The sequence below is a fragment of the Euphorbia lathyris genome, chromosome 3, assembly GCF_963576675.1.
Source record: "Euphorbia lathyris chromosome 3, ddEupLath1.1, whole genome shotgun sequence".
In the NCBI taxonomy this organism is placed as follows: domain Eukaryota; kingdom Viridiplantae; phylum Streptophyta; class Magnoliopsida; order Malpighiales; family Euphorbiaceae; genus Euphorbia; species Euphorbia lathyris.
Window position 1 is genome coordinate 109,192,131 of NC_088912.1, and position 16,709 is coordinate 109,208,839.

Below are 16,709 nucleotides of genomic sequence, written 5' to 3' on the forward strand. Positions count from 1 at the left end.
CAACAAACATCAAAAATTCTGCAAGAAATTTCAGGGTCTAATGATGAGGTTATATATGAAAGTCCTAAAACCTAATGAATTCAAGCCTCTAGACACAATTTTCAAATATTTGTATCAACTTTCAATGTCAAAATATCTTAAGTCTTGTTTATTTCAAATTGTCATGTTTAATAAAATACCAATTATCAATCAACATTGAATACATTGATAAGAGAAAATTACTTTAATAGAATCTTTATATTCTATAAGCAAGTTCGGAAGGTTAATAAGCCATTCTAAACAAATTTGTAGTCAATATATTACTTTAAACAAATTGAGGGCGTTAATAAGATATTTTATAAGTTTAACGGACCAATCAAGTTTCGAGATCAACAAGGTAAGATATATTAGTATCAATATATACTACACATCATTCAATATAAATCAAAAAGGTACAAAAACATGTTAAGATAGGATTATTTATTAAACATCATTATTAATCTTTAGCATTTTATATATTATACATCATTTAATAGAATAAAATAATGATATTATATTTAAGGAAGAATTAGCAAGATATGAAGAGAGAAGCACCAACAATTGAATTATGGAATTAGCAGAAGCACCAAGGTAGAAGCAGCAGATGAAGTCCCCGCAAAAGAATACATTCTATAATTGCACTAGGTTAAATTATACAAAAACGGTATGATATGATTAGATGAGGATATTTTAGAGATTAAGAAAATTAGATAGGGATAATTTTGGAATATGATTTTAATTAACCTTGAGATCCCACCAAATCCGTGGGATTGAATTTGGAAGTTTTTTTTAATGTTTTTAAACCTCCATTTAACCTTCCTTTAACCTTACAAAATCTCACTTTTTTTTTAATAATTACAAAATCTCACTTATTAAACCTTCTTTCTAAGCAAGGTTATAAAAATAAACTTCCTTTAATTAACCCGGTTAACCCTCAACCATGCAGACCCTTAAGTTCCTATATAAATACTAATCCTTTGAAATTCATTAGTAGCTAATTCTGACCTGAGAGCCCAACACAATGGCACATAATGATACATACCTAACCGGAATTCCAATTGACATTCCATCTTCTCCGATTTCGGCTCCTGTTCCAGCTCCAGCTCCAGCTCCTACTCCGACTCCTATTCCGACGCAAGACCCCCTTCCCCGTTTATGTTCGCCAACTGCTATGTTCTTCGATGTCGCCTATGTTATTCTAATAATTACATTGGTGTTCTACTTCTACTTATCTAGACCTAGGTTCCCCAACCCAGAACTCCAAATAAATTCAGCCATAATCTACCCATTCAACATCTCCAATTCCCACTGAAACTTCTCAATCACACTCAATACTCAAAGGACATTCATATGTCAAGATATCAAAGCTTCTGTTTTGTCAAATAATGCAATTGTTGCTTCTACCGATTCATCTTTTGAAATGAGATTCTTCTCGGAGGAGGGGGAGGATTATCATAACAAGTTTCAAGTCAGTCTGGTTTCATCTGGTCCTATAGTGGAAGCTGAGAGAATTGGTAACGGAACTCTCAGTTTGTCGTTCAAATTGAGTTATTTAGGAACAATGAAACCTAGAAGTTGGGGAGAGCTATGGTTTGTGAAGCAGTCGGAGAAGGTGCAAGATGTTGTTGTGTTATGTGAAGATTTTAAACTTGTTTTCACTGAGGATTGGAGTAGGGCGATTTCCATAGGAGGACCATTCGTCTGCAACAATGTTCGTCACCACCATCATTAATTACTTCTCTAACTCTCTTTTATATTCTCTTTTAATTCTATGAAAGAGATAGGACAAGAGTTTATGTTAGATCTCTTTTAGTTGTTATGGTTAATTCAGACGGTTTTAGTACCTCAAAAATACTATTTAGTGATTTTCATGCATTTTCTAATGAAATTTTCTTTTTTTTTTTTCCCTTTTTGACCTAATAAATTTCAACGGCGCCAATGAATGGTTAAAATTTAATAAAAACTCACTTTTGGGGTTTTCCAAATCCACTTAATATCCAAAAAATACACTTAAAAAAACGAAACAATATAGTACTTCACATATTGAAATAAGTATATATATTTGAATCCCGATCAATTTACTTTTTATTGATTAAGCCTAATACCAGAAAAGTGGATGAGAATGTGTTACTAGTGGAATTAAGCATTGGTTTAGTCGTTGAAGTTATAAAGTATGATCAATTTAGTTGATTAATATTAATATTAAATTTCAGTATCAATAAAACATGAATAACAAGAAAAAATACGAAAAAATAAACAAATGCCAAAAACAATAAAACATGAAAGAATAAATAATAATCACAAAGTAGGATTAGAATCATGTGTGTATATGAGACACACCTTACAGCGGTATTTAAATGGAATTCTATAACAATCGAATTAATCCCCTTTATTGTCTTTAACTGTGCTTCATCCTTTTTATTGTCTTTAAATGTAGTTCTGATGTTACATTAGTTACACTACAAGAAAAAGGGGATTTAATGACAGGAAAACCCATCATTAAAAGTCTGATTCCACTCATTAAAAGTTTTTAATGAGCGTAATATTCCCTTGAGGAAGCACTTCTTACTAAAAGTATTAATGAGCGGAATAATTCCGCTCATTATAAGCTATCAATGAGTACACGTTTACCCTTATTAAAAGTATTTATAATGATAAAAAATACACTCGTTAAAAATATTTACAATGATTGAATATACGCTCATTAGAAATGTTTACAATGATTAAAAATCCACTCATTAAAATACTTACAATGATTAAAAAGCCTATCATTAAAAGTTATTTATAATGATTAAAAATCTCTAATTTAAAATATTTAGAATGATTTGGATTGAAAGGAGCGCCTCTATATTTGGTATATTCAACTCTCAAATAAATTAAAATATCTTAAATAATTAAAAAACAAAGTTAAAAAGAAGTAATAAGTTACAAAATAGAGAAATATACCACAAGACAACAATGCAATACTAGAAGCATTAAAAGAAGAAAAATATTAGGGTGTTGAAAGAATTTCCGCATCATGTTTGCTAAGTCTAGAATGAAAAAAAAAACGAAGTAAACTCTCCAAAAATAATTGTCAATAATTGTCAGTCAGATACCAATGACAAAGTTCAATCCTAAAAGTAGCTAATCTAGGAGCAAGTTGTTCAATGGATAAAGCATACTCTTATTGGGCATCAGACATTTCAAAATCTGCATAAGAAATGAGAAAAGGAGAATATAAAAGGATTTGATATGCAATCGATCAAAAACAATTATACAAGTATTAAAAGAATATAGATCTTGTAAATACAAGAATATGCACATGGCTACATTTACCTTCACTCCCTTTCAGGGATAGTTTGTTCTAAAATTACAAAATAAGCAACATCAGTTGTAGTAGGGGAAACAATATAATATAACAGAAATGTTGCGTGAGAGGTTATAGCAAGGGAAATAATCATTGATGAGAAGTGAATAGCTTAAATACAGAGCCTAATTGATGCAAGTGAATTATCTTTTATATCATAATTTAAGCATCAGCAGGAATGTATCTATGGAGGCACCAAAAGCATCAGTAGCAATGTAGTTAAGAAGCTAACCAATTAATGCATTCTATCATCATGCACTCAGACTACCATAATAATTCAAAAAATTGATCTCAAATCCAAGATGAAGAAGGACAAACCATTTCCTATGCCACAAGCATCCCACCCAACTTCTCTAACTTTTTGAACATTGCTCATGGCAGTCTGTAACCAGCACACTGTAAAGTTTATAGGCCAAACGTAATGAGTTAATACTACTAAAGTTAGACGCAACCATCACTGTACGACAACAATATAGGAGCAAAAAATTCTATCTGATCAAAAGAAAAATATCTGAACTTAATTTGTATAGAAAAATATACCTGCAAGGTGGCAGTAACATTATATTTTGGAAGCTTCACTACACCATAGATGGTCTGTAGCAACACTGAACAAGTGTTGGCTAAAGTCGTTATTGTGTTGCTAAAAACGTTTAGGCAACATTTTTTGTCAAAAAAATGTGTTGATTTTTTGCACGTTGCCAAAGATGTCTTTAGCAACATTATTTCACATTTTTAGCAACATCGGTACAAGTGTTGCTACAAATATCTGTGGCAACATTTTCATACCCAATGGCAACTAAAGTAAAAGTGTTGCCTACTCTATAGAACATGTAACACTATTATCGAATAAAATTATTAGCAACACATTAAAACTTTCTTGCAACACTTTTTAATTTAACATCTTTTTGTTTCAAGCAACTCTTTATTACACAATTTGGCAACATTTTTTAATTTAACGTTTTTTAATGACATTTTTTTTTGTTTTAAGGAACACTTTTTCTTTGACAATTTAAAAGTTTTTTAATGTAACAACTGAATATAATAGCAATTTTTAAATTTAAATAATATCATAAAAAATCCTTAATTGCAAATACAAATCCATAATAGGTCAATATGTTAACAATAAAATTTAAAATTCTCACATGATCCAAAATACATAATAAAAATAATATAATAAAATCATAATGTAACCTATCCTTCAAACTCCTTAGAAAAATCTTTTGGGGCAAAGACGATTCAGCAACATGCTTTTCTTTAACATCTTTTTCTTCTTGATTCTCTACTTGAGCAACTTTTTGGCATTCCCTCAAAGCTAAAAGTTCAGCCATTGACCTAATTCCTTCATTCCTTTGTAGTTAAAATTCCCATGAAAATTATGATGTGTTTGTTGCTTTGGTATTGCTCACCGATCTACGATATCAACAAGAACTGGAAGATGATATGATTCCCATGAATCCGTCTTCAAGCACACTGAAATGAGAGTAATAGTGGATACAATTAAATTCTTCTCTTTTCACTAACAATTGCATACAGTTCAAAACATATCTCTGATATAAAATGCACCATATGGATGATAAAAAAGGACATCCACATCAAAAACATAAAATAAAATAACCACCTTATTCTTTTCGTTGTACTTTTATTAATATATTATAATACTTTTAACTTTTATTTTATTTAGGGATAAGGTGCAAAAATACCTCGAGGAGCAATTTAACCCCTAACGTCTAAAATGATGCGATCTTACCCCTAACGTCTAAAATGATACGATCTTACCCCTAACATTGATAATGAAGAGTAATTTTTACCTCTAACGTTGATAAGTTGGGTCAATTTCAGACATTACTATAAAATACAGATAGTTTCTTCCTTATTCTACATTAATTACACGTGTGTTGATTTTAAAAAAAGATTTCATATTTTTTATAATTTAATAATATAATTAAAAATTGAAATTTTTAAATTTCGGTGAAATATTTAAATTTTTTTTTGTCCATCTCGTATAAAAATACAATATATTTTTTTATATTTTTTTCTCGTTTAATCGTATGTTTGTGATCTGTTACTAATTAGTGATAAAATGACACACATGTGAACTATAGATGACAAAATTCATGATCGAGAAAGACCATTTGATGAATTATTTCTCAAATTGACCTAACTTGTCAATGTTAGGAGTAAAATTGTTTGTGTCTGACTACATTCCGGATAAAATTGTACCATTTTAGACGTTAGAGGAAAAATTACTTCTGACTGTAAATGTTAAGGGTATTTTTGCACCTTATCTCTTTTATTTAATGTTTTAGCCAATCAAACAATTTCAATTATTAATTTGCGCTTTACTTATAAGCAGTAAATTACATTTTTAGTATCTGAACTTTAGTATGTTTACACATAGATACTTCTAATTTATTTTTCACTTAAAAAATATTTCTTGAAATACTAGTAATACACTTTTATTTTATTTTTATTTTTCAAAAAATATGTTCTCGCCATCTCTTTCTCTATGTTCCCTCTCATTTCTCTCCGATCTAATTTTAGTAAAATATAATTCAAATATTTTAATATGTACAAAAAAAAATATTATTTTCAAAAAAGATATAAAAAATAATAAATATATAAAAAATGCATTTTTTCACATCAATTGCAACACTTTATAAATAGTGTTCCAAAATACATGGGTCAAATTAGTTTAACATGTTTATTGCAACACGTTATAAATAGTGTTGCAAATGATCAAATTAAATCATATAAATTGCAACACTTTTGAGGCAACACATGTATTTAGGGTTGCAATAGACCATCTATGGTGTAGTGCTTCCTGTTAATGAAAGATCATAATAAAAATTCTAAGTACAAAAACAATAAAGCTTGCTGCACAATGTACCCACAACTCACAAGATATCTCCCAAAAACAGCTCTCCAGAGTGCTCTATCAGGCCACCAACAGTGGCCAAATATCTGCTTAGACAGGCAGCAGCAGAATCAATTAGAATGAAAATTGTCAATATGAAATAGAAAAGTAGATGTAGAGTGAAGATAAAACGTCTCTATGTCACTATAGGGATAGACCTATGGATTCTCTTGTAGAAAAAATCAACTGGCGTCACATAAGAGGTAACCAAGTCTAAACAGAGTGGTTCAGCATTAAAAGGTTCCTGCACGAGACTTGAGCAAAAAAGTATATCAATCGCTAATACAGGAAAAGCTAGATAACTAAAAAGTTGTCGTTTTCACTGATAATCAAAGCAATGCATGGAAACTGCAGAGAAAGTAAAATAAAATAGATAGACACTTCAATTGCCCCACATAACATTATCTTTCAGTTAATCTCAGGAAAAGAAAAGGAAATAAAAGAAATATTGAAAACCAACATATCCTGATTTATTTATTTCTGCTAGAATTGAGTATTATGATTCTTAAAACTTCATTGACGCAAATAAAGGCAACACGCCATTTAGCATGCCAGGAAAGAAGAGACAATTTCATGACAAACCACTATGGCAACATAGGTCTAGAAAAGACTAAATTAATAGTTATAGCAGAGAACAGAATTATTGAAAGGTCCTTACCTATTGCAAACATCTCTGAGGCACATCCTCATTCGACGAAGGGCATGCTGCTCTGCTTCTATCCTAGGTTTTAACTCTGAGGCCTTTGGGCCACTTGCCACTTTAGGCACCTTCGGAAGTTCAGGAAGGGTCGATTCTTGAGATTTGTTGCTCATTCCCTCCAAGAAGACTGATAAGGCAGCTTCAATTAAACGTTCAAAACACAAAGATTTGTCTTCAGTTGATGGTAAGCTCACTTGATAGCTGAAAATGGAAAGACATTCTGCGACTATAATGTTCAATTTATGAAAATTCACTAAGCTATCAACATGTACAAGATATTAAGTTTCCAATAGAAAATTAATTTCACTAGAATTTTGTATCCTAGGTTCTTATCCAAAAGCCTCGAGAATTGAAGTCTCAGCTGGTTTACATCTCCACTTCAAGATTTTTGGAACACAGTCAGCTTAGAAAACCCAGGTAGGTGCAATGGCCATTTTATTTGGAGTAGATAACAAGGATAATAGTTAATGACTCTTGCCAAAGACTCCCCAAACAAGCACAATAACAGAAGAAAAAATGTATATATAGTTCCATGAGTTTTAATGCACAAGACTATAATTCAATTAAAGATGCTAGGTGTTTGAGTGCAATTAGAAACGGGATTAGCATCAACTAAAATAGACACATTAAATAGAACTGCTATATATCAAAATGAAAAGTTGCTTCCAAAATAGAGGACATACACTGAGCGTTGAGGAAATACTAGAAATGGCTGATCTTCATTCTCATCAGGTGGATGCGAAGAAGTTCCAAGCAACAATATAGGCAAATCAGATGGAAGTTCTTCTAACAAAGTCAAAAGAACGGTCCTGAGCTGCTCATGTGCCTGAAATATTAAGATACCCAGATAACATAAGTGCCAGAGGGTTCATTCATGTTACTATATGAGGTCATTAATACATCAATAAAAATAACAAAAAAAAAATCAAGCAATGTAGGTTGATTGATTCAAATCAGCACTTAAAGTAAAGTGGGCTTAAAGATATATAGTTAGTAGTTACTATATATAAAGAAAAATAAAGTCAGCCAAAAATAAAGTCATGCATCAATCAAAATTGTACTCAAAATAAAGTTTAAGCTCTTTACGCAATCAACAAAGGAAAAAGGTATCAACGTACATTCTCCCACCAAAGACCGAATTGAGATATATAATAACACAATTAACAATTTAATAGGCAACAACCCACCATTATACTGCATAAAGCCGATATCACTTCTAGTTTCAAGTTACTACACCAATCATGCAGATATATATAACACCATGATAAGCCTTTAGGATCCAATTAACCTGCAAAACAAATTGGTTGAAATGCATTTTGTTCTTGTTGAGTCCATTAAGTGAGACTAGAAGGTCTTGAAGTCATAGTAAAAATACACAAACAAAACCCCATATAATTCCTAAATCCACAAGGTAACAAAAACATGGGATCAAATATTTAGTTCAAACATTCCATATCTTACCTAGCAATATATGCTATGACCTTCACCCAGATACTTCAGAAAAATAGGTAAACAAGCATAAAATATAGCAACACTAACACATAGCAAAAGTACTCAAATTGATTCTATGTCATGAATTACCCTGTCATCCTATTATCAGTACAAGTGCACAATAGAAGAGGAAAACATAACAATAGATATATAGACAAGACAACATACTTGTTAATAATTATTTCTAGAAGTGAGAGAATTTTTTAATTCTCTTGTATCTGGAAAACTTCTAGCATAGTCACCAAGGACAGGATGCATCCTTGGCGGTATAAATTGCTCCAAATCTGTGGCTGGTCTTCAACGTTGTTTAAAAGTTTCTCAGTGAGCTTAAGTGACTCCTGATAGGCAACTCAGTGCTCGTCGGCCACAATCCCTAACTAGAAGGGCAAACCCTTTATGCTCAACGGGACTTCAGCTCTAATGACCAGCTTTTGATATTCACGGAACTTTAAAGAAGCTTTCATATCTGAAATTTTTGATACGAAACCCAAGAACCCCAATTCAATTTTTTTCTTTTTGTTTTGGAACTGAAAACCAACAAGCAGATAACGAAGTGAAGACATATCAGATTTACAACAATTAGTAGGAAATAATCGATTTAATTGATAGAATTCAAGATTTCGAAATGGAAGAAACGGAACAGAGCCCAAGGGAAATTAGAAGAAATTAAGATTTTACCAATGTTTGGCTAGATTAGGGGACGTTAGCGCTGATGGAGATGAGGTGCAGCTTATTGAGACTTGATGAGGAATGTGTAGTCGAGAACGATGTTAGGGAAATAGGAGAGAAGGGGAGAGGTGGTCTGATTTTGGTAACTTGAAATTTGGGGAAATTTTTTTGGGGGTAAAGAATCCCGCTAAAAGTAAGAGTTTTACCCCTGGATTTGTAAGTGGGAAGAATTAATGATCGGATTATGAGTCAAATTTGGCAAAAAAAAATCACTTTGCTCGTTAAAAGTAGACTATTCTAATTTACCATCATTAAATCTATTATGGATATTCTTTTAATGAGTGATTTTCTTACACTCATTAAATTTTACTCATTAAAACTCATTTTTCTTGTAGTGTTATACTTTGATGGTTTCAGCATTTAATAGAGCTGTTCAGCATTATTAATGTTGGAGGTTTCTCATTGATAATGACCTGGAGACTTTTGGGTGGATCCACCCCAAGAATATCCTCTTTATGTTCATTTGACCCATACTGATCTCTTTATTGAGGCAGATCCCTGCTATTGGGCCGTATGTCTTAGCTTTGCTGGCGGACTTCTTTCAGCAGAATCTCCTTATTTGATCTCTTCCTCAATGGATTTTTACAGTTTACGCCTTAGAGATTTTTCCGGATGTTATCATCAGTGTTCATACATACCTTTCAATCATTTCCTTCTTTTTCTCTAATGTTTTGAGTTTTATAAAGTAAGACCTTTTATATATAAGCTAATTTACAAAGTCAGTTTTTTCGTTGCTCCAGATCATTCCTTTTTCGCATTAATAGTCAGGATAATATAATTTTTGATGTAATGCTTGAATTTGTAATCTATAATCGAGTTTTGGGACCAGTAGGATTCACGACTTGTTGAGGGACTAGCTCTTCGGGATAGTTGAGTTTGTATGCCCGCACGTAACGAACAACATGTTGATTTCGAAACTGATGCCAAAATTGTTGCACATGCTGTGAATTCAATCAAATTGACCTATCTGAGTTTGGGTCTATTATCTAATATTGTCTACAGATTCTTTTAGCCATTCAGATTCTTTAAGAGCTTTGCCAAGAAATATATCAACAAAGAGTGCAAATATAACTCTGAAGTCTATGGAGGACAAAACGTGGTCGGTTGCATATGTGGAGATAAAAATAAGTGGAATTAAAGTAGCTAGGCTATGTCGTGGTTGGAGGAAATTTGTCAAAGATAATCATTTGAAAGTTGGTGACGTTTGCGTCTTCAAATTGATTAATCACAAAGCAACCACATTTAAAGTTGTAATTTCAAGTGAAAAGCAAGATGCTAAAAGCACTCGCGGGTGTTATACCGGACTCAAGGTCGTCTCGTAGGTCTTGGAGGTGGAACTCTCGAGTTTGGTGGAAGAGGATGGACGGAACTTCAACGGAGTGGCGGAATAAATGTACAAGCTCTCAAGGTGGTAGAGTTTTTTTATATAAAATCTGAATTTTATAGAGTTTTCTTACACAAAAATCTCCATCTAAATGAGTGCCAATCACTCCTATTTATGCACAAATCAAGCTTGGGTCATAATTGTAGTTACATTAAGTAAGAAGACTTTGAATGTGGAGGGAAGACTTTGAAATAAGACTTTGAATATGAAAGAAGACTTTGAATTTGATGCAGAAGATGGACCCCACACGAAATAATGAAGCATATGATGCTTCATTATTTGCCTATTTTCTCCATTGCACACCTTGTCTCCTTTTTCTTGCATTTTTCTTTGAATTGGGTGTCTTTTTTTCTTTGGTCTAAAAAGCTGATTTATCGTCGCTAAAGATCATTATTCTGTCGCTGAAAATCAATATTTCGTCGCTGAAACGAATTTTGTCGTCGCTAAAGATGAAGCTGGTGAAGTTCATCAATAATTTCTCAAGGTTCCATGCTCCGCGACGAACATATCACGCTCCGCGTGGACGTCGGAAATTAGACCTGTTTTCATCTTCTTTTCCCTCTCGTGCGTCGATCTTGCAAAGCACAACTATGAACACCGAGATTACTTGATTTATTTATTTACTTTATTTATAACAAAATGATTTTCTTTCCTACCAAAAAAAAAAAACAAAATGATTTTCTAAATGACGAAAATCAACTAAAATTAACTAGAGGTACATAATTTATTTATTTCTTATTGATTTATTGAAATATGCATAAAACTAACACAAAACCTAATAATTTAGCTCAAAAATAAAACGTAAATTATTCCAAAAGATAGGGATAAAATGTCCCTATCATACATCGGAATGGTATTTCCTTGCTAGTTGCCTGCATGCGTTTTGAATTTCAGAAATTGTTCCGCTCTCTGAAATTCCAAATAACTGGTACAAAGTGCTCTTGTATTTACATATACTGGTTCTGCTTCCAGGGCTGCTGTTGAAGCTTTAATTCGAGAGGATTTGGATTGTCTTATGATTGGAGGAATTAAATTTTCTTTGAAGAAATTGGTATTATTGAAGTTGAAGTGAGAAGATGATGATTGAACACAGGATTTTGAATTTGAAAATCCCATTGAGGAAAAGTTGAGATCATTTTGATACTCATTTTCTTTTCTGCGTTTAAACTTGTTGAGATAAAGGAGGAGATGGAAGATGTTATTTATTTATAGAAGGGGATGAGAACAAAGGAGCATCATTTTCTGTTTTTGCATATGATTTTGTATCTTCATGTATTTTGTACCTCTCCTACCTTCACTACGGTCATTTATTTTTTATTTTGGGTTTGTTTGTGATAATTAGATAATAAAGAGGGTTAATTTATAAAATAAATAAATATAAGGATCAAATGAACATTTTTTCTTTTGACTTTTAACACCGTTAGTCAATTTGGTATGTGTTTGCTAACGGGAATGAACCTCAAGTTACTATTTTGTAAACAGGTATAACCACAAGTTTTATTTTTGTACTTTTCCCTAATTATAACTATACTTTAATTTTTTTTTATTTTTTTCCAATAAAAATTATAAAAAATAATATTTCTTATATATAAATATACTAGTTAGGTGGGTTGGGCTTGGAATTTAGTTTTCTTACTTTGGCCCAGTCTGATATGAACCCGATATAAAAAGAGTGCGGACTGAACTCGACTAGGATATAATTTCCTCATAATTATATGTCAAGCCCTGTTAGGCCTGACCCTGCCCAACCCTTTTAACCAAATTTCCTTTAAACATATGACTACCAGACTCTTCAACGTCTAACTGTGCAACTGATTACATCTCGAGCTCCAAAAATCATCTGCGTCCGCTCGATTGGGTAAAAGTGAACACTAACAGTTCTTCCTTGAGCCCATCAGGAGCTGCTGGTGCCGGAGGAATTTTTTGAAGCACGAGTGGGTTCGCTTGTGGTTGCTTCGCTTTCCCAATTGCCTCGGCTCCTGCTTACATAGCTCAAATTCTCGCAGTTATTTTTGCAATGGATCTAGCGTGAGAAAGAGGTTGGCTCAAATTATGGATTGAATCTGACTCAACTCATGTAGTGAACTCAATTCGACATAGATCTGATGCAGTCCCCTGGGAAATTTGCCATAAATGGCTGAAGTGTTTATACCAATGCTTAGAAATGAAAATCAGTACTTCACACATTTTCAGAGAAGGAAATCAAGCTGCCCATGCCCTTACCTGCTACGAAGTTACTGCCTCTGACATTTGCTGGTGGCCAGCCTCACCAAGTTTTTGCCATTCCTTCATTCTAGATGTAATGCACTTCAATTTAGTTTCCTTTAACTTTTTCCCTCTCTTGCTGTAAGACTTTTATTTTTATTTATGATATTGGGTTTGTAGGTCTTGGGATCTGACTTCTTGTCCTGCTCGTCCCGACCTTGATTTCAAAAAAACACCTTTAAACATAAAAATTGAATTCATTGAATTTAAACCAGTAAATTTGTTTTAATAATTACACTGTTGTACATATATATATTTTTGACAAATAATTAATATCATATTTATACCATTGTCTCCTTTGGAAAGTGAGATATTTCCAAATACATGTTTTGGTTGGGTGATAATATCCAATTATTATATTATATATAATAAGGAAAATGTCAATTTGTCAACCTTAGAAAATATGCATGAATCAAAATTGAATTCATTGCATATAGACCATTAAAATTGTTTTAGTGATTGTTCCACTATTTTCAATTTCTTGTAGGTCTTTAAGATGGAAAACAGTGGGATTGTGGGATTATATACTTACACTTAGAGATTTATTCAAAGTACATTTTAATCCTTAAATAAAATTACATTTTAATGTTATATTAGGATTTAAATTTCTTCTATAACCCATGAATTGCAAAACAAAAAAAAAAAGAAACTTCAAGAATAACCTAATTGAATTGTCAATAATAAAAGTTTGAATTAAAACAGACAATAATTTGAAAGAAGAAGAAATCTAATTGGATTGAAAATCATTATATGTTTCATCCCTTTTTCTAAGAAAGATTAAGATGTCAAATTCCACCGGTTCAGTTCCGTTGCTGATGGAAGAATTGAAAACCCTAACTCGTAAAATAAGTCTAATGAATCCACTATAATCCTTCGATTCAAAATCCAATCTATTGAATAAACAAACATACATACAAGATTTAATTGGCTGGCAAAAAAAAAAACCAAAACAATAAAAAAAGCTTGATTTCCAATTGAAGAATGAAAAACAAGATCTATTCAAATAGGGACATCAGAAACGGAAAAAAGAAAAAAAAAAGTCCAATACTAATGTATTTAGTATTCTTTGCTTTTCTATGAATGCAACCTATGAATGTGGTTTATTGATTGATTTTGTTTGAATCTGCAACAACAAAATAACTGTTAATTTTATACACTCAAACCCTTGAAGATTTATAAACATCATACTGCACTCAAACAAACTACAACTCACCTTGGTTTTGGCTCCAGATTTGATTGTTAAAAATGGTCGTCCTCAGATCTGTTAAATTTCGTCAAATAAAGACTACTCTAATGGCTAAAATTGCAAAATGTCGCCGGCGATCAAAAATAGCTAAGAGAGGAAACACCTCCTCCTTCTCTTTGGTTATTGCCGGCGACATGTGCAATCTTGGCCAAAGTAGCCATGGAGATAATTTTCTCTTCTTTTTTCAACAAGGTGTATAATATACATTGAACATAACCACTCATCAACCCCCACTCTATATATACAGATCTAGTAACCTTCACCTACCCCTAATGTATATATGGAATCTAGACCATTATTTAAAGTTCATAAAATTAATATTATTATTTTTGTTTGTATATGTAATTGCTTAAACAAATTCTGAAAGTAGCACCATTTTTCCTAAAAAATGAAATATTATAGTTTTGTTTATCTACAATTTACACAAAATGATATTCGCTTTTTTGTTATACGATTATCTTGCCTCTATTTTGTTTTATTCATTTTTTTTTTCTTTAATTTATAAAACAAAAAGACTACATACATATTGAATCCTTTGAAATGTCCATAAAACCTGTTGACCAACTAAATTTTAAGAATATTTCATTAGGCGCATAAACATATGATTAATAATGAGACATGATAATCTACTATTGCTACATGTTATTGTAAGAATAGATTTGAACAAATTGAAACACATGTACTACTTCAAATATGTTTAGAAGGCCAACAACAATTCACTTTATCTCAAAAATAATCATGTATCACATTCTCCATCGTAAAAACCGATCACTTAATTGGCCACATTGACGCTTATTAATTTCATTTATAAATACCTGCACTTTTCAAATTATAGTTAGTTCATTGCATTTTTTTTTGCTTAATACATTTTTATTCTCATGTATTTGTTTAAAAAATTCAACTGCTCCATGTATTTTGAAAAAGTTTTTGAAAGACACAAATAAGCCCTTTGAATATTCTTAAACTGATCTATTGGTCCCTGAACTTTCTTAAAATGGTCAATAAGTTTTTCAGCTCTAAATTCAAAGGATCCATGATCCATATTCAACCTTGCTGTTTCATAAAAAAATATATAAGGGCCAAATTTGACCCTAATATATGAAATGGTATAAATGTAATCTTAATATTTCCAAGCAAGATAAATTTTAGCTATACATTACTGAAAATTTGAAAATATTAGTTTGACTGCTATTTGAACTCTCACATCAGAAATTTCAAATATCAATTATGTCTAACCACTGGTCTATAGAAAGTTTTACATGGTCAATTACTAACAAAGTGAATTTGGTCAATCTAGGCTCATTAAAATTTTACAATGGAGATTAAAATCATCTAATGTAATTTTCACCTGGTTAGTGATGTCTAAACCAATGTTTTAGAAACTAAGCAAAGTGAGAGATCTCCATCACTGCATTCTTAGTTTGCACTTTACTAAAAAATTATATGTGCTTATTTTTAAATATTGTGTAATAGCATTCTACATATTCTTGAAATAATAAACTTATAATTAATGGAGTCTTTAATTTGGTACATTGTATTGTTCAAGAGTCATTTCTGTATTTATCAAGAGTTGTATTGTTTCACAAAGAGTTATCTGTATTTACAGAAAGTTATTTATTTGATCCAACACATATATTTAAGAATTAATTAATAGAGTTATCCCATTGATTTTGACCACCTAATTCATCTCATTTTAGTTAAATAAAAAAAATGGTTCTTCAAAAAGCGTTGACTAGTATTGTGATATAGGTAGAAAATTTAGAGACAATGAATTAGTCAATTCAAATTAAATTCATTTAATTCTATTAGTGAGATTTAATTTTCAATAACCATCATTCAAAATTTAAAAAGAATTGTGACTGTTTAAAGATTTTTACTCCTCTACACAACTATTCCAATTGCTCCACATTTCAATCCACATATTTTTCATACTCTACATTTGGCTTCCTATATAATCTATTCACTGTTTCCCCAAATTCTGATTTGATATAATACTTTGTTTAGTAAAATATTTTTATTGTTTGAAAATTAGTTCCAATTTACTCTGAACTTGAAGTGCTGAAGCTGTTCAAGAATGGCCTCTTGCTCTAAGAACAATAATAGAAGGTTACTGTTTAAATCAGATCAGAGACCTCATTTTTTCAAGTTCATTATTGTTGATTCCCTAACTCAACACAAGATGGCTAGTATTTAATTATCTTCTTCTTCTTCTTCTTCTTCTTCTTCTTCTTCTTCTTCTTCTTCTTCTTCTTCTTCTTCTTCTTCTTCTTCTTCTTCTTCTCACTTTACTCGTATATTAATCATATAAAATAAATAGGAAATTCCAAGAAAATTTCTGAAACATTTTGGAGGCCATCTTTCAAGTCCGGCAATCTTGAAGGCACCTTGGGGTCAAAAATGGAAAGTTGATATTGTGAAAAATGACGGCGAGGTTTGGCTGCAAAATGGATGTCGAGAATTAGCTGAATTTTACTCACTTGGTCATGGATATCTTATAGTATTTGAATATGATAAGATTAGCTGAATTCAACATCACCATATTAGACAACACTGCCGCAGAGATAGAATATCCTTTTAGTTTTGGAGCTAATGTTGTTGAACAGTTTCAAAAGC

At 31.5% G+C, this 16,709-nt stretch overlaps 1 protein-coding gene across 1 annotated transcript; it reads right to left on the bottom strand.

The window, feature by feature from the left end:
- Positions 1-6,151: 6,151 nt before the first annotated feature.
- Positions 6,152-8,296, bottom strand: LOC136222857 (ATPase family AAA domain-containing protein At1g05910-like). Its single transcript, XM_066010554.1, has 6 exons — positions 8,270-8,296; positions 7,665-7,807; positions 6,940-7,182; positions 6,440-6,535; positions 6,266-6,328; positions 6,152-6,188 (listed from the first exon to the last, which is right to left on the bottom strand). The coding sequence occupies exons 1-6, from the start codon at positions 8,294-8,296 to the stop codon at positions 6,152-6,154; spliced, it is 609 nt and encodes a 202-aa protein (XP_065866626.1).
- Between the last annotated feature and the right edge of the window lie 8,413 nt (positions 8,297-16,709).

Bases quoted from the DNA above. Each gene is read 5' to 3' on its own strand.
- LOC136222857 (XM_066010554.1), bottom strand. From the start codon at position 8,296: ATGCATTTCAACCAATTTGTTTTGCAG. The intron at 6,329-6,439 runs GTCTATCCCTAT...CTGTCTAAGCAG, and splicing joins TTCTACAAGAGAATCCATAG to ATATTTGGCCACTGTTGGTG. The intron at 6,189-6,265 runs GTGAGTTGTGGG...TTTCATTAACAG, and splicing joins CTGTTTTTGGGAGATATCTT to GAAGCACTACACCATAGATG.